Below are 27,659 nucleotides of genomic sequence, written 5' to 3'. Positions count from 1 at the left end.
AGTTCTAGAAAAAACAAGGCTTCATTTTTTCATGTTTTATTGTTCCTGAAATACCTTAAATATTAACAAATACTACTGATACAGTAAAAACATGCGCTTTTTATAGATTTCATGCCATGAATTGCAATAGTAAACGAAAGTCTCTGTAAACTGTTTTTTTTTAATCCAAGAAAACTGGTGTGTACTCTTGAAAACAGGGAAACCACACATTTTCTGACTTGAGCCCAACCTGTTGTAGTTGACTTGTGCAGTCAGACATTGTTCTTTTATCATGTCTATCATTGTTCATTGGCAAATATTGGCCATGTCCATTGATGTCAATGAATACTGATCACTACAATATACAATTATGGCCTGTGAAAAGGTGAATATCCAAAATTGTCAACATGAGAAGGTTATTTTAATTAGTGCGCAGTGAGTGAAATAACTTTTAAGGGTTGACAATTTTGGATATTCATTGATTCTAAGGGGCCACAACTGTTTTATTATACCAAAGGGCCTTTTGAACACTTACTATATTCTTTAAATAACAAACACAAGCTGTTGTTTAAAAATACATTTGTGTTTTAGAATTTCTTGAATGTACATATAGAACAAAGGTAGAATCTTTTTGTAAAATATTAATGGCCCGTGATATAGACCACTTACAAGTGATAACATGAGCTGCTGGCACTCTATTCATGTCCAAAGCCTTATTTCCTTGTTCCAGTGTAGCTGAATTAATCCATGTCACGTGATAAGGTGTTACCCAATAGAATTGTTTGTAATATATATGTAGGTATAATATTTACACTAAGTGTATTACATGAGGAGAGGATGTCTCAAATATTTTCCAACTTTATGTTTATTTTAAGATTCTTTAAAAATGTAAGATGGAGAAAGTCTTAAAATCCATGAAATTGAAATAAAGTTTTGAAATTAAATGCATTCTAGTTCAATGCTTGTGCTTATACAATGTTCTTTGTATGTTTAATTGAGGGCTTAACTTGGTCCCAGCAAACTATAGGTGAACCCTGCCACATTCTATATGTGCTTTCCCAAGTCATTAGCCTGTAGTTAGTGGTTGTAGCTGATTCATGTCCGTCATATTTGTTGTTGGTGTCGTATATTGATTTGTTATGAATGAACTCATTAGTTATAACTGAAGTGTTATATATTTTTTATGAGGAGGCCTTTTGTCATGTTAATAGCTGAGTTTTTGTCATTGTTGAAGGCCATACTGTTGTCTTTAATTGCTGACATTCACTTTATTTGCACTTTGATAGTTGTCTCATTGGCAATCATACCCATATACATGTGCATGTAATAAGTATCTCTTTTTTTTTCATATTGACACTGAATTGATTTACAGGTTGCATTTCTGTAAATATATCAACAAAGTAATTTCCTACAGGAACACCTTTTACGGCAAAAACTACCATTTTTACTATTTTGAAAAAAATTATATCCTAGTACAACATGTAGCTGAGACTACTATAACCAGTATATTTTAGATGTCAGAATGTTAAAATGTGGAATTCAAATCATTGTTATAATTTAGTATTATAGTTAAGATATTTAGCACTAGCTTAAGAAATAATTTACTTGATAAATAGTTAATGTAAATCTTCACAATTTTAGATAAGTGTAAAGCAAATTATTATGTAATCCCCTGAGGCCTAAATGACAATACAGAATTAAGGATTAAAGAAGTGTTATATATATACAAAAAGGATTTCTTACTTTTTAAGATGATTTAAGTTATGTCACAAAGACTTGATATTTGGGAATATAGATAAATAAGCATTATTATGTAAATTAGCTATTTGAGTATTAATGTTATGTAAATTGAATAATGAAACAATATATATTAGTTGACCATGTAGTTAGGGAGACTTGCCTTATAGTCACGTATTGGACACTTGTGTTATAGACTTGGATTTATATTAGACATACTGTTTTATTATGTCTCATGAACTTATGTGATTATTGTGATTATTGCGATTGATAATCTATTATACTGAATGCTGATTTAATAAACATTATATATTGAACTTTGAATCTATGTTACGTTAACATGTATTCATATGAAAGCTACCAGCTAGTTCCCCCAACCTAGCAAGATGAGTAACCAGGTCAGGAACGAGCATAGTACTGGCCTTGGTTATACGTGGCGGAGTGACCCAGCTTTCCGGTACTAAGGAGGGATACACGTTACTAAGGATGCGAACCTGAATACCTGAAGACAAGAGTCAGCATATCTCCATATAGGAAACTGCATTTTCCTGAGTGTGCAGAGGTGAGTCAACCTTTTATTTATGATCTTATATGACACCAAATCTTTAATTTTTACTTTATTTTGTAATTAAAGTGGTCAAGATCTTTTAATAGGATTTTCCCTCTACAAAGACTCAACATGTCTTATTCAGTTTATCCTGACCCCTCCTTAGCTCTGATAGCCCCCCTTAAGGAAAATATTATAATAGCCCCCTTTTTGGAAAATATTATACAGTTGAAATTAGGTAATCATAGACATAAAGTTAGATATAGAAAAATCAAATATCAGCAAAGCTTGAGAATGTGAATGATAGTAAAATATTTTTGGATAGACTTTCTTAAAGCTTATAAAGCTCACATAGATTTTGAAAATAATACGTATAAATAAAAGAAATGTATTCAATGTACGGTACTACCCTTAAATAATACAGAGAAAATAAATTAAAATGGATAGATTTTGCACATATATATCTATATTTTGCCAGATTAAGTAGAAAAAAAATTGATAAGGAATAAGAGAAAAGCTAAGGATTTTGAAATAGAAAATAAAATTTTGTTTTACTTTAAATGAAAATGAGTCAATGCAATGAGACAATGCTTACTTTTTTGTGTTATTGAAAAGCGGTTGTTTTGTTCTAAATTATGGGTTACAGTACACAATATTCAGATTAGTTATAGTGTCTGTTAATTTAATCCTGCTGGACAAATGTATTCATTACATTAGTAGTTCTTACTATTAGATCCTTAAATATTGCAGGTAGACGGCACATCTACTGATGTACTTTAAACCAATTTTAATTGAGATCATACAAGATGATTGCTAGCTAATGTACAATAATGAAAAGGCTGCGTACAATTTTTTTTTAATTTAACTGGACTAAGGCACTAAGTATAGAAATATAAAAAGGGATGTTATAACTTAAGATATTCAAGCAGTATATTATAAGCATACATAAATTAAATGCATTGTGACAATATTCTTTTGTATCGTTGAAAAATGTTATTTTTGTTCTGAATTTCTGGTTAAAGTGCACAATATTCAGATTAGTTATAGTGTCTGTTAATTTAATCCTGCTGGACAAATGTATTCATTACATTAGAAGTTCTTACTATTAGATCCTTAAATATTGCAGGTAGACGGCACATCTACTGATGTACTTTTAAACCAATTTCACTTCAGATTATACAAAATGTACTTTATCAATGATACAAATAGAACTATCAAGTGTTCCCTATACATACATTGTGTATAGGCATCACTGTTTTGAGATGTGTTTTTTTTATTATGACTTAAAAGATTTTTAGCTAAAAAGATACAATAATTAAGGAGTACTTAATAAGGAAGTACAAAATAAACTGGCATACAGTTGCTAAATATATAAATTAGAAATTAGAAGAGAAAGTATAGGAAATTAAGGAAAAATATAAAGGGAAGAGAATTAGACATTCTTACATGTAGTATGTTATTTATTGTAATATTCATAAATAGGTAGTTCAGTTACTGGCCTAAAACTGTGGTATTCTAGTGAATATTTAAGAGATAAATAAATAAAAAATCCCTCGATTCAAATGAATTAATTATAATAAGAGATAAGGGTTAATTGGTGTCATGTATGATTATGATATTGGTTGCACTTACATTCATGAAGTAACCTACCAATGGTGGACCCACAGATAAAGAAATGGTGGACCCACAAAATGATGAAATGGTGGACCCACAAAATGATGAAATGGTGGACCCATAGAAGTGACCATATTGTGCTTTTAAAAGTTAATGAAGACAAACAATGATGCACATATAATATTTTTCTAGTGAATATTTATTTCATATTATAGGAACTAATTAGCAGAGATTTGTGATATATAATATATATATAGTGACATTTTTATAACCGTGCATGAATAGTGATGAAGATGAAGAGACAAGGAGATGTTAAAGTTAAAACTTGAACCAGAAATATATGAACATTAATCCGTAAAAACTATTAATCATGTGTTTCCCCAAAAATGATGTTAACATGGAATATGACGATTGTGCTCAAGAACAAATATATCGCCTATATATATGTATTGAATATGTTTTTAATACAAAAACAGTTATTATTGCTTATTGATATGTTTGCTTATGATATATTATTGATATTGTTTTGTGTTTCAGTTAATTCTTTGATATATTACATACTTATGTGTAAGGCATAAAGTAATTTATTTTTATGACTAATATTTATGATATGATTACTAATATTTGTAACTTGTAGTTGATGACCGATATGGATAAAACATTGATAATCTTATCTTTCAGCTGTATTGTATATATTGCTATTTTTATGCCCCCTTATGCACCCAAAAATACTTCATGAAGTATGCCAATGAGCTCATTGTCATTAATTATGTGAGAGTTGGACTTGTCAATATTAGTGAACTTCAGAGAACTTCCCTGATATGGACAATCTAAACTTGACCATTCCCCATCCATGTATATATATTTAGTAATGTTTTATTACAGGAATCAGTAAATTAATTAATGTTTTCACCATAAATTTTTTGTATACATGTATATTGTAATATCTTATTGACAGGATTCAGTAATTCACTTGAACTATATCATGTATATGATACGTGTATAACATTTTTTTTTTTATGATGCATTTTGTATTTTAATTGAAGATTGCAGGAGCAATCTTGGCGACGAAGGGAAGGGTATAACCAGTATATTTTAGATGTCAGAATGTTAAAATGTGGAATTCAAATCATTGTTATAATTTAGTATTATAGTTAAGATATTTAGCACTAGCTTAAGAAATAATTTACTTGATAAATAGTTAATGTAAATCTTCACAATTTTAGATAAGTGTAAAGCAAATTATTATGTAATCCCCTGAGGCCTAAATGACAATACAGAATTAAGGATTAAAGAAGTGTTATATATACAAAAAGGATTTCTTACTTTTTAAGATGATTTAAGTTATGTCACAAAGACTTGATATTTGGGAATATAGATAAATAAGCATTATTATGTAAATTAGCTATTTGAGTATTAATGTTATGTAAATTGAATAATGAAACAATATATATTAGTTGACCATGTAGTTAGGGAGACTTGCCTTATAGTCACGTATTGGACACTTGTGTTATAGACTTGGATTTATATTAGACATACTGTTTTATTATGTCTCATGAACTTATGTGATTATTGTGATTATTGCGATTGATAATCTATTATACTGAATGCTGATTTAATAAACATTATATATTGAACTTTGAATCTGTGTTACGTTAACATGTATTCATATGAAAGCTACCAGCTAGTTCCCCCAACCTAGCAAGATGAGTAACCAGGTCAGGAACGAGCATAGTACTGGCCTTGGTTATACGACTATAACATGTGTTATAGTAGTCTCAGCATGTAGTAAAGAAAGTTCATATGCACTACTTTTTTTTCAAAGGTCAAACTATAGGGCCTATAAGAGTTTAAACTTAATACTATTTTTTTCAACTGCATTGTACCACTAGAGAATTTCAGGAAAGGTATCAAAAGTCATAGGTACTGAGAAAACTTGTTTTTCTACCCCTCCTCTTTTTTCCCCAAAATTTCCATTTTTTTTTGTTTTCTATTAATTTCAATATGAACATTCATTACTATAAATAAATGGTATTTGGTTTTTACTATCAATTCTCAGTTTATTAATCAATCCACAGCGGTCATTGACATATTATATAGACCCTCTCTATTTAATAAACTTAGTGACACGATGAATTTTTGTAAATGATTTTATGACCAGAGAATTTCAGAAAAGGTATCATAAGTCATAGGTACTTTGGGACAGGACAATTGTTTTTTTTCTAGCTGACTCCTTCTTTTCTTTACAAAATTCCCATTTTTAGCTCACCTGGCCCGAAGGGCCAAGTGAGCTTTTCCCATCACTTTGCGTCCGTCGTCGTCGTCCGTCGTCGTTAACTTTTACAAAAATCTTCTCCTCTGAAACTACTGGGCCAAATTAAACCAAACTTGGCCACAATCATCATTGGGGTATCTAGTTTAAAAAATGTGTGGCGTGACCCGGCCAACCAACCAAGATGGCCGCCATGGCTAAAAATAGAACATAGGGGTAAAATGCAGTTTTTGGCTTATAACTCAAAAACCAAAGCATTTAGAGCAAATCTGATGGGGTAAAATTGTTCATCAGGTCAAGATCTATCTGCCCTGAAATTTTCAGATGAATCGGACATTCTGTTGTTGGGTTGCTGCCCCTGAAATGGTAATTTTAAGGAAATTTTGCTGTTTTTGGTTATTATCTTGAATATTATTATAGATAGAGATAAACTGTAACAGCAATAATGTTCAGCAAAGTAAGATCTACAAATAAGTCAACATAACCAAAATGGTCAGTTGACCACTTTAGGAGTTATTGCCCTTTATAGTCAATTTTTAACCATTTTTCGTAAATCTTAGTAATCTTTTAGAAAAATCTTCTCCTCTGAAACTACTGGGCCAAATTTAACCAAACTTAGCCATAATCATCATTGGAGTATCTAGTTAAAAAAATGTGTCTGGTAACCCGGCCAACAAACCAAGATGGCCGCCATGGCTAAAAATAGAACATGGGGGTAAAATGCAGTTTTTGGCTCATAACGCAAAAACCAAAGCATTAAGAGCAAATCGAACAGGAAGTAAAATTGTTGATCAGGTCACGATCTATCTGCCCTGGAATTTTAAGATATATCGGATAATCGGTTGTTAAGTTGCTGCCCCTGAATTGATAATTTTGAGGAAATTTTGCTGTTTTTTTGTTATCTTGAATATTATTATAGATAGAGATAAACTGTAAACAGCAATAATGTACAGCAAAGTAAGAACTAAAAAAAGTCACTATGACCAAAATAGTCAATTGACCCCCTAAGGAGTTATTGCCCTTTATAGTCAATTTTTAACAATTTTCTTAAAACTAAAACATTTTCCACAGAAAGTACTGTTATAGATAGAGATAATTGTAAGCAGCAAGAATGTTTAGTAAAGTAAGATCTACAAACACATTACCATCACCAAAACACAATTTTGTCATGAATCCATCTGTGTCCATTGTTTAATATTCACAAAGACCAAGGTGAGCGACACAGGCTCTTTAGAGCCTCTAGTTTTGTAATGTTAGCGTTTATTTGTATATTTTGAACATTCTGATTACTACAACATTTATACAAATAAAGTGTATTTGCTTTTTACTATCAATTCTCAGTTTTCTTATCGATCCACAGCGGTCATTGACATATTATATAGACCCTCTCTATTTAATAAACTGTGACCGCAGTGTATAGATAACTTGAAAATGATAGTAGATAGCAAATAAACTTCCTTCCTAGTATATGTATGTTCAAAGTATACAGAAAAACGCAAACCTCTAGTCTGACTTAAAATTCTGTCCAATGACAGAAACAATATCCAGATGCCTATATTATCATTTTTCTCCCAAAATGACCCAAGCAGAATAATCATAAGGGAGAATGACAAATGCGACTATTCATCAATTTCATGGTACCTATAGGACACGAAGGCATGATTATTAATTTATTGTCGAAGGATGAGAAGCTACACACAAAATAAGGTCTTCTCGTTTAAAAGTATAGATGTATATTCTACATCCCCTAAAAAGAGGCGTGGATTGAGAACCAGCTGTTTTTACAAAGTGCAACCTTATAGACTGAAAGTAACATGTATTGAGTTTTTATGTACATGTATAGCAGGTAACACAAAGTTGTCATACAAACACAGTATATGATATGTTCAAAATGTCAGGATTTTTGTTACTGTACTTAAAAACCATTACATGATGTTTAACTGCTTTATTCTCTGTGCCATTTGTTTTACACAAGGTTATATAATTATGTAAGATCTTACATTTGTACATGTAGGTCCTTTTGATATATTTTGACAACTTGCAGAACACACAAATTGTCAAAAAATATAAGGACTAAATAAGCTACTATTCCACTTCCACAGCTTTAAATGAATAATAATTATATGTAATGAAATATATCCATATCCTCATTTATGTATGTCTCACACTACTAAATATAATATATATGTAGGACTCAAACCTATGGTGGGTTCCAAATCTTTGGCAGATTCCTAATCTATGGCAAATGTGACGTCATTCCATCCCAAATCTATGGCAAGTTTTGTAATTTCCTAATCTATGGCGGATTTTTGCTGTTACCAAATCTGTAGCAAATTTTAAGCAAATGGAAAACAAAGCAGTACATATATGATCAATGATTTGTCTGAAAATAGTGGAAATGTATGACATGTCTATAAACATTTGTGAAATAATGGTCAACCAAATCATGATTATGGTGATGGTGTAACCAAAGTTGTATTGTAAATGATGAATAATTCTTCAATACAGACTTCAGGATTAAAATGTTGTGCCCCGTAAAATTAAAAAAATATATATATAATCATGGTACCTATATTTAACCCATACCTTCAACCAACTAGTAAGTCCCTTAACAAAAAAATAATAAAAAAATTCAAATTAACAGTTTGAATTTTCAAATAATATTTATTTCATCGTTAATACATCTTTTCTTATTTGTTGACAATTTAAATCAAATAGGTACATGTATCCGTTAATTTTATCTTTTACTTAATAAACTTTGCCAGCCGCAGGTAGTAAAATATTTACTATAACTCCTTTTTAGCTCACCTGGCCCGAAGGGCCAAGTGAGCTTTTCTCATCACTTGTCGTCCGTCGTCGTCCGTCGTCCGTCGTCCGTCGTCGTTAACTTTTACAAAAATCTTCTCCTCTGAAACTACTGGGCCAAATCAAACCAAACTTGGCCACAATCATCATTGGGGTATCTAGTTTAAAAAATGTGTGGCGTGACCCGGTCAACCAACCAAGATGGCCGCCACGGCTAAAAATAGAACATAGGGGTAAAATGCAGTTTTTGGCTTATAACTATGAATTCAAAGCATCTAGAGCAAATCTGACAAGAAGTTAAATTGTTAATCAAGTCAATATCTATCTGCCCTGAATTTTTCAGATGAATTGGACAACTGGTTGTTGGGTTGCTGCCCTCCAATTGGTAATTTTTAAAGAAATTTTGCCGTTTTTGGTTATCTTGAATACTATTATAGATAGCGATAAACTGTAAACAGCAATAATGTTCAGCAAAGTAAGATCTACAAATAAGTCAACATGACCTAAATGGTCAATTGACCCCTTAAGGAGTTATTGCCCTTTATAGTCAATTTTTAACAATTTTCATTAATTTGGTAAATATATGTAAATTTTTACCAAATATAGTTCTCTGTTACTAATGGGCAAAGTTCATTATAGATATAATTGTAAGAAGCAAAATCGTTCAGTAAAGTAAGAACTTCAAACACATCACCATCACCAAAATACAATTTTGTCATGAATCCATTTGTGTCCTTTGTTTAATATGCACATAGACCAAGGTGAGCGACACAGGCTCTTTAGAGCCTCTAGTTTAGCTCACCTGGCCCGAAGGGCCAAGTGAGCTTTTCTCATCACTTGGCGTCCGTCGTCCGTCGTCGTCCGTCGTCCGTCGTCGTCGTCGTTGTCCGTCGTCGTTAACTTTTACAAAAATCTTCTCCTCTGAAACTACTGGGCCAAATCAAACCAAACTTGGCCACAATCATCATTGGGGTATCTAGTTTAAAAAATGTGTGGCGTGACCCGGTCAACCAACCAAGATGGCCGCCACGGCTAAAAATAGAACATAGGGGTAAAATGCAGTTTTTGGCTTATAACTCAAAAACCAAAGCATTTAGAGCAAATCTGACAGGGTAAAAATGTTTATCAGGTCAAGATCTATCTGCCCTGAAATTTTCAGATGAATCGGTCAATCGGTTGTTGGGTTGCTGCCCCTGAATTGGTAATTTTGAGGAAATTTTGCTGTTTTTGGTTATTATCTTGAATATTATTATAGATAGAGATAAACTGTAAACAGCAATAATGTTCAGCAAAGTAAGATCTACAAATAAGTCAACATGACCAAAATGGTCAGTTGACCCGTTTAGGAGTTATTGCCCTTTATAGTCAATTTTAACCATTTTTCATAAATTAAATTAATCTTTTACAAAAATCTTCTCCTCTGAAACTACTGGGCCAAATTAATCCAAACTTGGCCACAATCATCTTTGGGGTATCTAGTTTAAAAAATGTGTGGCGTGACCTGGTCAACCAACCAAGATGGCCGCCACCGCTAAAAATAGAACATAGGGGTAAAATGCAGTTTTTGGCTTATAACTCAAAAACCAAAGCATTTTGAGGAAATCTGACATGGGATAAAAATGTTTATCAGGTCAAGATCTATCTGCCCTGAAATTTTCAGATGAATCGGTCAATCGGTTGTTGGGTTGCTGCCCCTGAATTGGTAATTTTGAGGAAATTTTGCTGTTTTTGGTTATTATCTTGAATATTATTATAGCTAGAGACAAATTGTAAACAGCAATAATGTTCAGCAAAGTAAGATCTACAAATAAGTCAACATGACCAAAATGGTCAGTTGACCCCTTTAGGAGTTATTGCCCTTTATAGTCAATCTTTAACCATTTTTCATAAATCTAAGTAATCTTTTACATAATCTCCACTGAAACTACTAGGCCACAATCATCTTTGGGGTATCTAGTTTGAAAAATGTGTCCGATGACCTGGCCATTCAACCAAGATGGCCGCCACGGCTAAAAATAGAACATAGGGGTAAAATGCAGTTTTTGGCTTATAACTATGAATTCAAAGCATCTAGAGCAAATCTGACAAGAAGTTAAATTGTTAATGAAGTCAATATCTATCGGCCCTGAATTTTCAGATGAATTGGACAACTGGTTGTTGGGTTGCTGCCCTCCAATTGGTAATTTTTAAAGAAATTTTGCCGTTTTTGGTTATCTTGAATACTATTATAGATAGCGATAAACTGTAAACAGCAATAATGTTCAGCAAAGTAAGATCTACAAATAAGTCAACATGACCTAAATGGTCAATTGACCCCTTAAGGAGTTATTGCCCTTTATAGTCAATTTTTAACAATTTTCATTAATTTGGTAAATATATGATAATGTAAATTTTTACCAAATATAGTTCTCTGTTACTAATGGGCAAAGTTCATTATGGATATAATTGTACGAAGCAAAATCGTTCAGTAAAGTAAGAACTTCAAACACATCACCATCACCAAAATACAATTTTGTTATGAATCCATTTGTGTCCTTTGTTTAATATGCACATAGACCAAGGTGAGCGACACAGGCTCTTTAGAGCCTCTAGTTTATAATCCGTTACTGAAAAAAGTGGTGCCCTAGCTTGTTCATCGCTGGTTTCGGCCTGTACAGCACATTTTGTCCCTCTTCCTAATAATACATGTAGCTAGGTCACACGTTCCTTTCAACCTTCCGCAAACTGTTGTCCAGAGGATAATACCTTTATCTTGAATCGTGTTCAAATCTATGAGCTCTGCAATCGTTTGTGGCGGTGACCAGGTAATATTGCATTATTCCATTGTGACACAATTTCAAGATCTGCCATAGATTTGGAGAAAACAAAAATCTGCCATAGATTTGAGTTGTTTGGTGTTTGTAACGTCACATTTGCCTTAATTAGGAATCTGCCATAGATTTGGAACCCGCCATAGATTTGAGTCCTACATATATACAATGTATTCAATAATTTAATGTTGACGCCAAGGAATATTAAATTTTCCACTGCTGAATTCTTGCACAGAAACAATTTATGTCATGATTAATGTAATACAAATATTGACAAAATGAGGAATTTATTTTCTTTTTTTCCAGAACTATTGCACAATATAGTTTTCCTAACATATCATCAGAAACGTTTGCAGTGTCAATTCCTGAAATGTAAGTATTTACAGTAGGTTATTTGCCAACTCAATTCTTCAGAATCTAATGGACTATGGGAAATCTCATTGTTCATACAAAAAGATGAAAATAATGTTACGTCATTGGTTGAATTTCCATTGTTTAGAACGTTTTAAACCAATCGCAACGTTTTGGTGTACGTTTTAGAAAATATTACCCAAAATGCATTAGATTTTGAATAGGTGAATTCCCGTAATTGACCCTATTATCAGAGACCTTTATTTTTGTTGTCTCCCTTTTTAATTTTTATTTACAATGGAGAGCTAGCAGAAAGAGCAAATTTACCTGTGCGTAATGTGAGTAATTTTTAAGGTTTTTAAATCTTTTAATTACATTAATTTGTTGTTTAGCTGAATACTTTTGACGTCAGAAATTATTTTTCATGAAAAATTAGTTTAACCGCCGATACATCACTTTCAATTCATCATGCTTTGCATTGGCAAAAGCCAATTTTGTCCGGTATGGAACCAGTCTACGGTTGAAAAAGGGAAGTAATTTGTTTAAAAAGTGTGTAATAATAGAATCAAATCGGTAATTGGCAAATGGACTATTATTCATTAGTTTTTGTAGGTACCAATTTAAATAGATTAAGGAAAAATGATGTTTTTGGATTTAATTTTTTACATCATATCATCTACAAAAGAAGATAATTTTGTACACTTATGTTTGTGATTCACCTTTTTCATCAAAATCCATGAAAATTAACTATAGTGCCACACAAATGATAATGAACCAAAAGAACATTAAATGCTTTCCAGGAACAGTTTTTGAAAATAAATCATACAATTTTAAAAAATACCCTTGATAATTATTTCTTTTATGACTCATTATTATGAGTGAGAAATACTGTATAGCGGGTTAATTTCGCGGGCGTAATAAAATTTCTCGATTTCATTGAATAAGGTAAAATATTTTGGCATTTATTATTTTGGCATTTATTATTTTGGCGGTTATTATTTGGGTGGAATCAAAACTTTTATCAATACCTTTAATTTGCATGTACACTTTTAAATTAGGAGATTTATTTTGGCGATTTTGTTCCATTCTCAAAAATAATCGAAAATTTACACCCCACAAAAATAACTCCCTATATGGTATGAACAAAAGCCCAAATAAACTGACTGAGTCACTTGAAATTAACCTTTTGTGCAATTGAGTATTTGTGATAAACTGAAAAATATTCTGTTTATATATATATTCATAGATTTTCTTGAAACCAGCATACAGATCATAGAGTTTGTTATTGTAATTTATCATAAAAATATTCAGCATTAAATATTGAATATCTTTACCACAAAATCTTAAAATACTTAACAGGTCCCAGCCTGAAATTGGCTGTATAAGGCCATCACACTCTGACTAATGAAAGTCTGAAAGCGCTTTTACTTCTTCGTTTAAATGCCCACCAAGATTCAGATTTATATCAGAGTTCTTACTGCTATAGATGTGCAATGCTTTCAATGGAATTATTATTAATGTTAACATTGTTGTAAAGACTTAAAAACAAGTAATTTATTCTTTTACCAAATCTGAAGAGTTCTTTTAATAAGTGTGTTTTATATTATTTGTATCGTTAACTTGTTTTTGTTTTGTATTTTCAGAGACATTAGACATTGTGGTGCATTTTCTATTGTTGGTCAGACTTTTGTCAACTTGACCGCTTTAACCAAACTGTAAGTTATTTAGTAACAACACTGTCCTGAGTGATATTTATATTTTTTTGTAAATGAACAATAAAGGTTGCATCTAAGGGGCTATTGGTGAACATGCACCTACTTTTGAAGAGATAGGCACCATTTGAAATGTATGCAATGTATTAAAATTACTCTTGCTGGTGTTTAAAGCTATTGGTCAAGGTATAAAATGTACAGTAAACGGGCTATGTCATGATTTTGCTTAAATTTCCATACAACTATAGCAAGTTGAACTTTTTTGAAAAAAAGAAAAAATTTGTCTCTTTTTTTCTAAATTATTTTTAAAGGAATTCTTTTAAAACTGGCGAATATTTGTATAGAAAGCACATAAAATTAGCAAAAAAGATTGTTATATTGTCTTTTAATCCTTAAAACTCCAATTTCAAATCACTAAAAAATATGCTGTTGATTCATAAACAGAAATCAAGGTCTGACGATTTAAGTATTAAATAAGCACATAAAAAACACTTATTTTTATCTCAATTTTGCACCTCCATATATAAAATTTAGCAAATGGTTAAAAGACCTGTCCAAAGAAGTCACAATATGAGCAAAAATTCAGTCTAAATATGAACATGTACAATTGCTGAAATTACAATGATTAATAGATTTTCTAAATGTACCAATTCTTTCTTCTTTCAGGACAATAGAAAACAGTGGTATTACAACAATGCCAGATCTTGGTAATACACAGATAACTGAACTGTGAGTATTTGATACACAAATTATTGAAAATGGGAAATGTGAGTTGTACATCATTGAAACAGCAAACCAACCCGATAACAGGATAAATTTGAGATTAACATTTTTACATGTATTTATAAGGCTTTCCATAACAGACAAGTGTGGATACAGTATTTCAAGCTCCAATTATTTTTCATGAGTTTAGTAGAAAAACTAATTTGCCATCGGTTTAGTAAAAATGCTCTTAATTGCAATGAGTTTAGTAGAAAATTTAAAAATTGCAATGAGTTTAAATTAGTATAAAAGTAGTCAATACATTAATATTAGATTATCTTTTAGTTGCAACCTTTTTATACACCAGTGGAAATAGTTATTCTACATTTGTTACTATTTCATTTTATTTCATCTTCTCTACCAAACAATATAGTGTTAAGACAAATTTTTGATTAAAGAAAAATGTCAAACAGTATTCATCAGCTTGAATACCAGCTCATCCTAGCAAGATCACTTAATTCTGGCCCTTGCTTGCTTTTCTTTCGGATAAAAGATAAAATCAGTATAAAAAACTATTAAAGCCATTATTCTATATGTTAAGGGTTATGAATATTTAGCTTTTGTTTATTATTACTAAATATGTACCAGAACTTCCGCACAATGTCCTCTTTATTTCTCAGGAATTTGATGTTCAACAGCATAGAAATAAAGACGAATTTTAAAGGGAGTCTACCAACTACAATTACTCATGTGTGAGTATAAGGTCACATGACAGTATTATATTCTCATGTATTAAAGGAGATGTTGGGTATATATATATATATATATATCAATTAGACAGCAACCCAAGGGAAAAAACACATAGAAGGCAACATACAATCTTCAACAATAGACAGGTGTTTATGTTCTAAGCATCCTTTCTCCAAAATAGTTGTTAGACACAGTGATGTTCACACTCTCAATATTATGGGACGAAGAAAATTGGAATTTTAAAATTTATTCCATACATTCTCATTACTTACCCAGCAAATAAACTCATCATAAATACCAGGACTAAATTTTGTATATACGCCAGATGCGCGTTTCGTCTACAAACGACTCATCAGTGAGGCTCGAATCCAAACAAGTTAAAAGGGCCAAATAAAGTATGAACTTGAAGAGCATTAAGGACCAAAATTCCAAAGGATAGTTTGGATGTATCAGACACTATTTATTTAAATTAATTTGTGCTTCATTAAATCAGCAATAAAAAAAGGTAGAAAAAACATGGTCATAAGAAAAAGTAACAGTTCACTAAAATCAACACAGAAAACTGAGATAAAGCATATATATGATATTGTATGTAGATTTTGACTAACCTATGAAATCAAATATCCACGAGCATACCCGTAGCCAGGCGAACCCCCGTCCGAACCGCCCCTTGAAACCAAATAAGCACTGTTAAAGTCAACGTTTTGTTCAAATTGTGACTGTTAAAGTCGAGTTCATGAGTCCAACGAACCCCCCCCCCCCTTGGAAATTCCTGGCTATGGGCCTGACGAGTATTCAAGTTTTTGTAAATTCAAGCAAATTGGTTCCAATGAAAATGAATGAATTCACAGTACTACTTAAGGATGTACTTACTTGAGGTTTTGGAATTTATGTTAAATGTTCGGACTCCTTGGTGTTTTTCCATACCATACAATGTAAAATATTTTGCCCCATAACACCCATTTATTTTTTCATGTAAGACTTTATAGCTCATGAAAGGTCATTTACCAAAATTTTAGAATATTCTTGATTTTCTTTCTTTTGTTTTGAGACCCAAATAATACCAATTGATGCAAATATAAGGTAAAAGTCCGAGTCAGCCTTTTCCCGCCATATTTTAAATCTCAAATATCTCGAAAAGGAGGTCCATGACCTATCACTATTTTTAGCTTATCTTTATCCTTAATTGATGCTCTACCAGCTTAAAGTATCAATTTTAATTTCTTAATTTCTTAATTTTTACCTAACCTCACCTAAGTACATCCTTAAGTTAATATGATTTTTTGTAGAGCTCTGACAGGTAACAATATTTACTGGATACCAAATGGATTCTTAAAGGGACCAAATCTGAGAAGTGTGTAAGTTACATTAATGTATTGTTTATTCCTAACTGTTCTACATCTTACGTGAGTGTTTATGTATCTGATTAGGTACAGAATTATTTTGACTAGTTAGATCTTGGTTTGTTTTATTTAATAACATGCAACTGATAGCAAATGTGTCTAGTTAGGATCTTGCAATACTTAATATTTCAAGAAAAGTTAAATGAAAATTTGTGAAAATAAATTGCTGTGTATTTGGGTAGAAGGCTAAACCCAAAAAGAAACTTGTATACAATAAAGTTAGAATGAAAGTCAAATGAAGCTGATATAAACATGATTTTTTTATTTGACTATCTTTCAGGAGTTTAGGTGGCAATTCCTTCATAAATTTCCCTGTGTTAGGATTTGGTAGTATGCCTAGTCTAGTATATTTGTAAGTAAATTTTGTTTTAAATCTTTCATAAATTTATCAGTATTAGGATTTAAGGTGGTACCCAACACTTTCACTAAAATTAATTTGGCTCGTTTAATTTTCATAAAAATTTGACAAAGTATTTACTTCGACCCTTTGAAATATAAAAATTTCAAAAAATTTGAACCAACCATTTTATCACAAAAATTACACTGGTTATATAGCAGTTTGACAAACACAAATTTTGATCATTGAGAAGCTTAATATTCCCTTTACAACACAACGTAATTAAAACGTTTAGTTGATTTTACAGAGTTATCTCCCTGAAGTGTTAGGTACCACCTTAAGACACTGTGAAAGAAAAAAAAATACCAAGTTCATATAAACCTGGTTTAATATATAGCGAAACAAATTATCTTGCTCATACTGAGATCTTCCGATAAAAGCGAAAGAATCATTAGAATTATAATTAGGCTATGAGAGTGATTTTAAATTATAAACACTAACCATTATCAGAAACGGATTAGGGGGAAGGTGTCATAAAAACACCATAGCCTACAGAATATGTTGTTATTTTTCAAAATATGGATTGATATTAAACACACATGTCCAACATTAATTAATTTAGATTCAAAGTAAAAAAAATATGCTGCACTGTAAATTTAGAATTATTTGCAATGTTTTTATTATTGCAACTTTTGCCACAGGATATATTATATGTACGCAGGATTTTGTGAAAAAGCAACAATATATAAGCCAGTCCATGCGAAAAGGTACAAAAAGTCCTTTTAATAAACTTTACAGGACACGTTATCAAAGTTTGCTATAGTATTTTTGAAAAACGATTTTATCCGAAAAAAATTACATAAATGTAAACATTCATAAGATTGTCAATTCTATCCCGAATTTGTCAATTAAAACAGAAAAAGACACAGAAATATCTGAATTTTTGGTATTTCAGCAAGTGTAAAATCACTTGTTCCCCGGACTAATGCTTTACCGACCAGAAACTTAAAAAGTTACGACACTACAGAGACAAAAGTCAATAATTTTGAAATTGAAATTTAAGTTAAGTTAAGTAATTTAATATTATATAAATCAACCTTAGTTGCATGGGATTCGAACCGTTGCCCGGTTCGATTGCATTGATATCAGCATCAGCGAGAGCCTTATCCCCACTGCTACCGGGGTTAACATTATCAATTGGCAAATCAAGCCATTTAAACTGTACTTTTAAAAATGATTGAAATATATGAAATAATTCATTAAAAATCTTGATAAAACTAAAAAGGAGGGGGGGGGGGGGGTCTCAACACTTACAGGTGCGTGTAGCTCACAGCTTAATGATATGAGGAAAAGTAAATGTGTGTTATAAATCACAAGTCTACTACCAATAATTATGCACACTTTTTAGAATTTCGTAAATTTTTCGTTTTTGTACCTTTTCGCATGGACTGGCTCATATGTTGAACATTTATTTTTTTTTCCACAACCGTAATAACAAGTGTGCAAAAATACCTGAACTTACAGTTACACTAAGTAGCTAGTGAATTCAATTAACTTTAACCTCAGATTACTTAAGGTCTTTCTGGTCTTTTTAAGTTTTGCTGATAAGACAAATTGAAACTGAAGCACCATGTACATGTAACATTTCTGTAGAGCTTCATTAACTTTGACTTTTAGCAAGGTTCAAGTGAAAGTTAAATTTTTATCATGTTTATTTTAATTGTATTGTTTGTAAATTTATTTTATGTTTGACGCTGTAATCATCTGATGTATAATATGAAAATTGTTCTTTTTATTCAGTGGTATAGAAAACAACCAGCTGAGAAGACTGTCAGTACAACATATGAACAACTTCAAAGAATCTCCACAGCTCCATCTGTGAGTGTTTTGATGTTCCCTGCCAACTGTCACTATTTGCAGGGGATTTCCCCCATGGAGGCTCCCAAATTGAAATTTTGAAAGAGCAATTTTGTCCACAATTTAAACAAAACAATTAATTTTACAATGACTTAAGGCTTATAAAAGTATGAAGAAGCCAAAACAAAACCAACATTAAAAGGTATTTGCAGGCCCCCTAGATGGTTTTTTAGGACTCTGACAGCCATCTTGCACACAAAACCCCCATGGGGATTTTGAAAAATTGGCAGGTATGTGTTCCATCTTAATGTTCAATATTCTCATATTGTTTCCATAATAATATGTTACCCGTTTCCATTTGAATGCTTTACTCATAATTGTTATGGCCCTGCAATAAAGTTGTCAGGGTCATAAAGTTTTACCCTTGGCCGTCATTCCATCATTAAGTCATTCTGTCAACTGTTAAAAATATCATTTATCTGGACTTATTTCTACACGCCTTTAGATTTTACGCTGATTTTTGATATGCGAGTCTTACCATGATCAGTAACAGTAACAAGTTAATGTTTTGTTCCACTTTGCTTATTTTCATTTCATTTCAACACATCTGGTCAGATTTGCAGTACAGCCCCTTCCTGTTTGCTGATAGTTTGAAATTTAACTTTTCATTCATCAAAATAAAATTTCACCAAACTAGTTTTGTTTTTGAGAGCTGGATACTATCCATACATGTTTGTGTCCACATGTAATGTTAAAATTGCATATTTTTCAACATTTTGAGATGGGGCCATTTGAAATCTATATTCATATTTCTTCTGTAATATTGTGTGACCTAAGTCTTTTCATTTGAACCCTATTCTCTTTATTTTTTTCGCCATAATATTGCTGTGGTACATTTGATGTGTCTCTTTATCTTTGAAACAACATTTTGTCTCTGTAATATATACTTAACATTTTATTCCAGGAACTTGAGCTATAATGTCCTAGACTATATCCAGCCATATGCATTTTCTGGTATTCCAAATATAAAGGTTTTGTAAGTATCAATAATAGTCAATTACTAAAATTTATAAAAAATTATTTCAATAAATCTTTGATTTGATTGACAGATTGTGGTTTAATTAACATCTAATGGCAAAGATTTCATGCATGTTCAGTACAACATAGATTTAAAGGTGAAAGTCTAAAAATGCTTGTCTTATTTTATTGTTGTTCGAAATCAAAATTATACAGCAATATGACATGTAACAACACACTTTTGGATGGTGTCTGTTTTGTCAGAGTCATAGACAACAACCTTGCTTATTTCTAGATCTAGATATAAGAAGATGTGGTATGAGTGCCAATGAGACAACTCTCCATCCAATTCACAAAATGTAAAAGTAAACCATTATAGGTCAAAGTACAGTCTATCATATTTGCAGGATATTAATTTCGAAACATTATTGTAGGGATAACTACCTATACTGTATTGAAGATTTGCCACCATTAGTTGGTGATTTGATAACTGAAAATATGTTTTAATGGCTCTTTTCTGTGTACAAAAATACACTCAATTTAGGGAAATATTTGAAGTTCTCTTTTCTGCAGGTGGGATTGGTTAATAATGTTAGTTTTACATTGTGTGGATGAATTATTGGACAAAAACACTTTACTTGAATGTAATTGAAAAGTATCAAATTCATGTATTTTCATTGCGTCATTTATGTTTCAGGGAGATCCATCAGAACAGTTTAGCCTCAATAGCAAAAGGTGTCTTTGAAAACTTGACAACACTGATTCACTTGTAAGTTTTATAGATTTTTTCAAAGAAAAGTGGAAAACTGAAGATTATATTGAAAATAAGAGATAATGAAAATATTCTAAAGTAATTCTTTAATAATTTTAAGTTCTAACAGTCAAAACTTACCTTACAAATTATGTTCTTGTTTCATGAAGAACAAATATACACATCTTCCTTTAGCATGTTTAGAGAAATAGAAAGAAAAGCTAAATTGTTTTGAGGTCAGCTTGCTTGAAAAGGTCAATTTGGAATTATTGTTTTCATTATCTTTTGAAAATTTATAAATGGAGAATGTCATAAATCCGTACCTTTTTGTGAGGCAACCTGTTGATCAGCGGGCTGCTACCAGGTATGTTATAAATTATGCCAGTAATAAAGGACTGACTACTTTTCTAATGATACCCTCTGAGACTAGCAATATGGACCAAGTGCTTAATAATTTAAATTATAATCGTTTTTTTTTTTAATGCCCCATCTATGTTTTTTCTGTCTGTGCATCCGTTTTATTGTCCATTTGCCTGTCTGTCCCGCTTCAGGTTAAAGTTTTTGGTCATGGTAGTTTTTGATGAAGTTTAAGTCCAACCAACTTGAAACTTAGTACACATGTAACCTATGATATGATCTTTCTAATTTTAATGATGAATTAGTTTCGACACCAATTTCAATAGAAAATGATAGTGCAAGTGGAGCATCAATGTACTATGGACTCATTCTTTTTTTTTGTAGAGATCTCCATGCCAACAATTTGGAGACATTAAACAAAGAAGCCATGAAAGATTTGGAGTATTTGGAAGAATTGAGACTTCATTCACAGAAAACTCCTATGACAACGTTAATTTTTAACTCTATGATAAATGTTGGCAAGTCCCTGAAGTATCTGTAAGTATGAGAGACGGATCTAGATTTTATTTAAAAGTTAAGGTGAATAGATGGGATATCAAGGTCACCATCTATAATAGAGGTCATTGAACTAAATTTTTTTTTTTAAATAATCATGCTCATTATTATACTCAAACTGTCATATTTTCTAAAAGCATCAACTCAAACTTTATAGTGCAATTCAACTTTTTTCCCCTCTTAAAGGAATTGACCGTATAAATCTGTGCTTTAAACAGTCCCTATATACATGTATTCTATGACAAATGGTATTACAAAAATTTAAAGGCAGAAAATAGAACAGAGTATTGTCAGATCTTTGTATTTTAATCCAATTTAGCTGTGACAAATTTTGCACTGTATCATCACTGACTACTTCTATAATCACTTTGTTTGTATTCTTAGATTTATAAGTAGTAATGCACTGACCCATATACCACATCAAGTATTTATGGAGAACAGCTATGACAATATTGTTCAACTGTAAGTACAATACTTCATTGCAATCATTTCTTTCAAACGTTGCATAGCATATGCTATCCATTTTGAATGTTTCCTATTTATTTCAAATAAAGAAGTACATTTCAGATCATATACTCCTGACAGATGTGCTTTAACAAGTTTTAGATCTCAGAAATCTATTCTATATCAGGGCTGTTCCATTAAAATGTATGTGGGAGAGTAAGGAGGGACTACGACCAAGAACAACTTTTTAGATAATTTTTCATAATGGTAGATTTTTTTATTTTGCATATAATGGTAATAGATGCATACTGAAAAAAGACCTATGACCCACATTCATTTATTAAACTTCCTTTCCTACCCTTTCACATATGTACATTTTAATGAAATAACCCTTATTAGAATAGCCGCTATGAGAAAGTCATTTGAGCTTGCTATATATGTTACTTGTTAGTAATAAAAATATTCATTTTTTGTAAATTCCTATTTTTGGATGATATCTGGTTAATGTTCATCCCACATCTTTTTTTGTTGTTATAAATACAATATGCAAATTAAATTGATCTTTTTCAGACATTTAGATAACAATGCTATCACAAACGTGACAGAACTTGATGCAAATGGCTATGGTGCTACGTTACAAAGCACCTACAACGAAAAAAAAGTTCATTTGGACCCATTTTCAACCATGAGCAATCTCAATATTTTGTAAGTAGACATACATTTAGTCTTATTTGATTGATTAGTTTCATGGAGAAACAACCACATTCTAGTTCTTGATAGTTTTTTCTGAAAGTCTAGCAGAAAGAATAAGCACAAGTTAAATCTGTTTGGCTTAAAATTAGGTATGAAATTGATATATTATGTTGATTATGTATGTCAAGTGAATCATGACTGAATTTTCAACAAGTTACAAATTTTCTAAAGAAATCATCCAGACTTTGACAAAGTCATGAAATCAATTATCCATGAAAATTACAATATGTCTTTATAGTACACTAAATTTTGAACCAATGAAAAATAACTGAATCCACAGTCTTTGAATTACACATTGATAGCTCTGGAAGAAGAAAAAAACATAATTGGCCTATGACTGTCTTATCAGTGGTTAGGCACTTGCTACAATGCACAATTTTTTGTACGTGTACAATGATCAGTTATAATTTCCTACATTAATAAAAAGGAAATCGATACCAATTGGCCAATGCAAAATCATGGCAGAATAAAAAAAAATGAGAAAAAAAAACAAGACACCGCAAAAAACTAAATTATTAATCAACACAAACTCACACTAAAATCAAAGGGTGAACTTGCATAGTTTATTTTTTAGGATATCATTATATTGAATTTTATAATAATCTGTATCACTAGTAGTATAAAACCTGATAAATTTTATACGTCATGTTTGTTTATAGATATCTTCATGTCAACTCCCCAGTATAGACTACTGTAGATTAAACTTTTTTAACCAAGTTATGTCATGTTTATTTGAAGATATCTTCATGTCAACGCCATTACCCACATAACTAGTACAGACTACTGTAGACTTACATCCTTAACAGAGTTATATCTGACTGGGAATGAGCTAACGGAGGACAACGTTGATGTTGACAGTTTTACCTGTGTTATAACTTTAGCAACATTGTAAGTAAAAAAATACTAAATTTAAAGGGGAGAAGTCCAAAAAAAAAATGACAAATAAAACTATTAATCAATGGAACAATGAAAAACTACAGCCATATTTCTGACTTAGATCAGGGATTTTTTCAAAGTAAATAGTTTGTTGAAACTGATTTTATAGCTAGCTAAACTTCCCACTTCTATGACAGTCATATCTTGTTCCGTTTTATTGACAAAATTGGGAAAGAATACCTATTGGGTATTGATTAATATTTATGCACAGTCATGTACACCTGCTATTGTGTCATGTGCAATGAAAGTTATGAAAGCTAGCATGACTGATATCCTGATCTCATCCTAAACTCTTGTTCAGAATTTGATTGATTGATTGTTGGTAGTGTAACATCCAGTGGCAAATATGTCATTCAAATTCAGGCGGATAATCAGAATTTGATGACATTTTCATCTTATAATAACTTTGACTTTTTTTTCTCTTTTTTTACTGAATTATGTTCTCACTTTTTATAATCAATATTTCACTTTTACATAGTTCAGGGTTGCTTTTTATGGATGTTAAAAATTAAATTTTATGATTTGCATTATTTTTCAGGCATTTAGGAACAAATAAATTACAATATGTACCAGCCGCTCTGACGAATTCAACCAGACTTCCCTCCATAAATACACTGTATTTGACCAATAACAAACTAACATTCATAGAGGCTGGAACATTTTCAGACTTGTCAACCATGCGAACATTGTAAGTGTGTAAAATATGTATGTGTGTTTGAATTTTCAACCCTGCGAGCATTTTAAGAATAAAATATGTGCATTTGACTTTGCAACCAAGATGGTATTGTAAGTATATATGTGCATTCAAATTTCAGGGAGCATTGTAATTGATAAATATGTGTGTTCATTGAAAGTGTATGTAGTATATGTGAAATGTTAATTTGTGGTAAACATTCTTGAACTAAAATTGCTTCTAATATATATAATGCTCAGAAATACAGATAATTTAGTTGCAGGGAAAAACTGTATTATGAAAATTGTTTCAATTGTGACTAAATCCTTTATTGCCTTATAATGCAACAGAATGGATACAAAATCATTTTAAGAACTTAAACATTAAATATTGAGATTAAAAAAAAAAAAACACCATAAAAGTAATTTGTAATTTATTTTGTAACACCTTGTAATGATTGACCCTAAGGAGCTTTGGAAATTTTCTATTAAAGGACCCAATTTAGTACATCTTGCTAATGACAACTATTTAAAAATAAAAATGGTAGTATATTTATATTTCTGACATTGTCACATTATGTTTATGTGTAAAATTAAATGGGACATGGTTTAACAGACTATCTCAGAACTTAAGTAGGGCAATGCATGTGCATGAATGCAATATAGTTGATGTTTATTAATATTTGTAGATACCTGTACTCCAACAAAATAATATCAATAGAAGACAACGCTTTTCCAGATTTGATCCGAGTCATGTAAGTGCTTTTGTATTGATCATCTTAACCTAACTTGAAAAGTCTTAATTGACTAGGATTGTCAGTTTGACTGATGAAGGTCTGTAATTCTTTATAGGTCACTCCAGCTTTTTCCGCCATTTAGAAATAAAACGATATTTCACATTTGAAGTATATCTAGTTCATAATATTACTTACATCTCAAAATTAAAATTCAATTTCACGAAACTTTAAAGAATTACAAAATAATTTGAATAAATTTTTCCACAATAAAAAATCTGAATTTGCTTATGAAAGTATCAACCTCTTTCTGATTTGTGTCACATGATCAATTATTCACCCATGTGATTCTAGGTGAGATTGGACTTTGGAATGTAGCCTTAAATTCTATTTTTAATATAGCCAGTAGTGTTGAAAGTGGAATTTTAGGAATAACAAACAAACTTTTATAGCTGACTATGCGGTATGGGCTTTGCTCATTGTTGAAGGACGTACGGTGACCTATAGTTGTTAATGTCTGTGTCGCTTTGGTCTTTTGTGGATAGTTGTCTCATTGGCAATCATACCACATCTTCTTTTTTATAAAGTCACAGAGATACCTCCATCACATAGGAGTATTATTGAGTGAATTCATATATTCTCTTAAAATCTGTTGATATAAAATTAGGATATTTATAAATTATCAAACCAAACTTCCATTGCTTCAAGTGTTTTTTCTATTCCAGAGCTATGCAAACAAATGACTTCCGTTTCATTCATGAAAACCAGTTTTCCAATCTTTCCAATATGTACCGGTTAAATCTGGCTAACAATGATATAGACTACTTACCTGACAATGTCTTTAGTGGATGCACATCCCTTACACAGTTGTAAGTATAATTCACCATTTCAAAATCTAATGCATTCTGGGTAATATTTTCAATAGTGTACACAAAAATGTTGCTTAAAATGATCAGGAATTCAAGGATACATACTAAATTTAGTGTTTAATGGAAAGAGTTTGGATGATGTGATTTGGGTTTGAGTTATATTTCTCTTTCTGTCATTTTGGAGGGGTAAATAGTTAATTTTCTGATTTGACTCACCAAATTAAAGTATGCTATGCACATAAGTCTGATAAAAGATCCTCACTAGACTGTAGTGATAAATTTAGGAAGGGTAAAAGAAATTAAAATCGTTCTGGACAAACCTAGTGGTCTTTAAGTTATCTTTGGCAGATTTATGAAGAAATTTGCAAACTTAGACCTTCAAGGTTGTGTCAATCAAAACTTTTCTCTAATTGGCCAAAAAATTAATTTGATATAGTTTGAAAACAATTACTTAGTTTTGAATCTTAGTTCAGCCTAAGAAGAAATATGAAAATAGCATTCCAATTTATTCAGACATATTCAACTAAGTTAAGATTCAGATAATCCTTTATATAACAATGGCTTATTTGCCAATTATTTACCCTGGCAATTCTGAATTGGGGGACTATTTTTTTCAGGAGAGGGGGGGGGGGAGTTATAAAAATATCCAATAATAATAAAATAGGGTATTGGATATGTGAGCTTGCTCAGCTTCATATTTCAACTTAATATTGTATATTTCAGAGTTTTGAATGGAAATAAAATAAAACAGATAAAGAAGATGCACTTGGAGAACTGTCCATTATCCACACAGCTTTATCTACAGAACAATGAGTTGGGATGGATAGAAGATGGGGCATTAGATCATATAACCTCAATATCTTATTTGTATGTATATAAGAATAAGATTTGGTGATCCATTGTTTTTTTCATGGGATACTTACTTTTGTGTATTTTGCTTGTATGGAGAAAAGAAATGTCTAAAAATCATTAGAGAATTTTTTTTTGTAAATACAATATTTTTCCACTCTCAACAGTTTAATTTAATTTGAAAGGTTATCTGTCTAAAATTGAGAAATATGTATCACATTCAAAGCAGTGATAAAATCTATATCTTAACAACTTATTTTAACCCTATGACCTTCAACAATGAGCAAACCCCATTTACTATATACAGGGTATAAAGAGCCTTTGTTAACAAAATATAAAGAACTCAAAACAGACATGTAGTGGCCATATTGAAGCGAAAAATAGTGAACAAATATCAATTTTGGCAGTTAGAGACTATAGCTAGTGACAATTACTGGACAACAGAGTATTGGCTTAGGGCAATGATGGTAGTTTAACAACTGGGTCAATATCTTTAATTGTTTTTCCATAGGCATAAATGATAAAGTTTTTCCCTGTAGCTCAGTCCATATCCTAAACTTGGATATGTATGATAGCTCATTTCGAAGCTGTGACATATGTGGTTAAATTTTTCGGGGAACGAAGTGAGATTACTTTTTTGTAATTTAGCATACCAAGAACATCCTTTCCTGATGTGGCTACTCATGGTAAAAAATCCCTTTTTAACACAATAAGTTCTTTGAAAATATTATACTCTGATCACATTCAAAAGCTCCATAGTTTTTACACATTTATTCTATGTTCCTCTACTTTCCTAATCACCACAAATGGTTAAGCTCAGTCATTTGTAAAATATAGAAACATGTC

The 27,659-nt window shown here is 31.2% G+C and overlaps 1 protein-coding gene across 1 annotated transcript in view; it reads left to right on the top strand.

Annotated features, from left to right (window-relative positions):
- The window catches only part of LOC143083717 (uncharacterized), an 88,443-nt gene that overhangs the window by 5,813 nt on the left and 54,971 nt on the right, over window positions 1-27,659 (top strand). The window contains exons 3-19 of the mRNA XM_076259999.1: window positions 12,071-12,136; window positions 13,759-13,830; window positions 14,494-14,556; window positions 15,210-15,281; window positions 16,569-16,637; window positions 16,963-17,034; window positions 18,820-18,897; window positions 19,841-19,912; window positions 20,591-20,662; window positions 21,386-21,538; window positions 21,941-22,018; window positions 22,571-22,705; window positions 23,492-23,641; window positions 24,228-24,377; window positions 25,051-25,116; window positions 25,821-25,964; window positions 26,688-26,831. Of these exons, the coding sequence (XP_076116114.1) occupies window positions 12,071-12,136; window positions 13,759-13,830; window positions 14,494-14,556; window positions 15,210-15,281; window positions 16,569-16,637; window positions 16,963-17,034; window positions 18,820-18,897; window positions 19,841-19,912; window positions 20,591-20,662; window positions 21,386-21,538; window positions 21,941-22,018; window positions 22,571-22,705; window positions 23,492-23,641; window positions 24,228-24,377; window positions 25,051-25,116; window positions 25,821-25,964; window positions 26,688-26,831 (1,656 nt within the window). The remainder of the gene's footprint in view (window positions 1-12,070; window positions 12,137-13,758; window positions 13,831-14,493; window positions 14,557-15,209; window positions 15,282-16,568; window positions 16,638-16,962; window positions 17,035-18,819; window positions 18,898-19,840; window positions 19,913-20,590; window positions 20,663-21,385; window positions 21,539-21,940; window positions 22,019-22,570; window positions 22,706-23,491; window positions 23,642-24,227; window positions 24,378-25,050; window positions 25,117-25,820; window positions 25,965-26,687; window positions 26,832-27,659) is intronic.

The sequence above is a fragment of the Mytilus galloprovincialis genome, chromosome 7 (assembly GCF_965363235.1).
Source record: "Mytilus galloprovincialis chromosome 7, xbMytGall1.hap1.1, whole genome shotgun sequence".
NCBI lineage: Eukaryota > Metazoa > Mollusca > Bivalvia > Mytilida > Mytilidae > Mytilus > Mytilus galloprovincialis.
The sequence above is the reverse complement of the archived record's forward strand: the minus strand, read 5'-3'. Positions and strand labels throughout refer to the sequence as shown.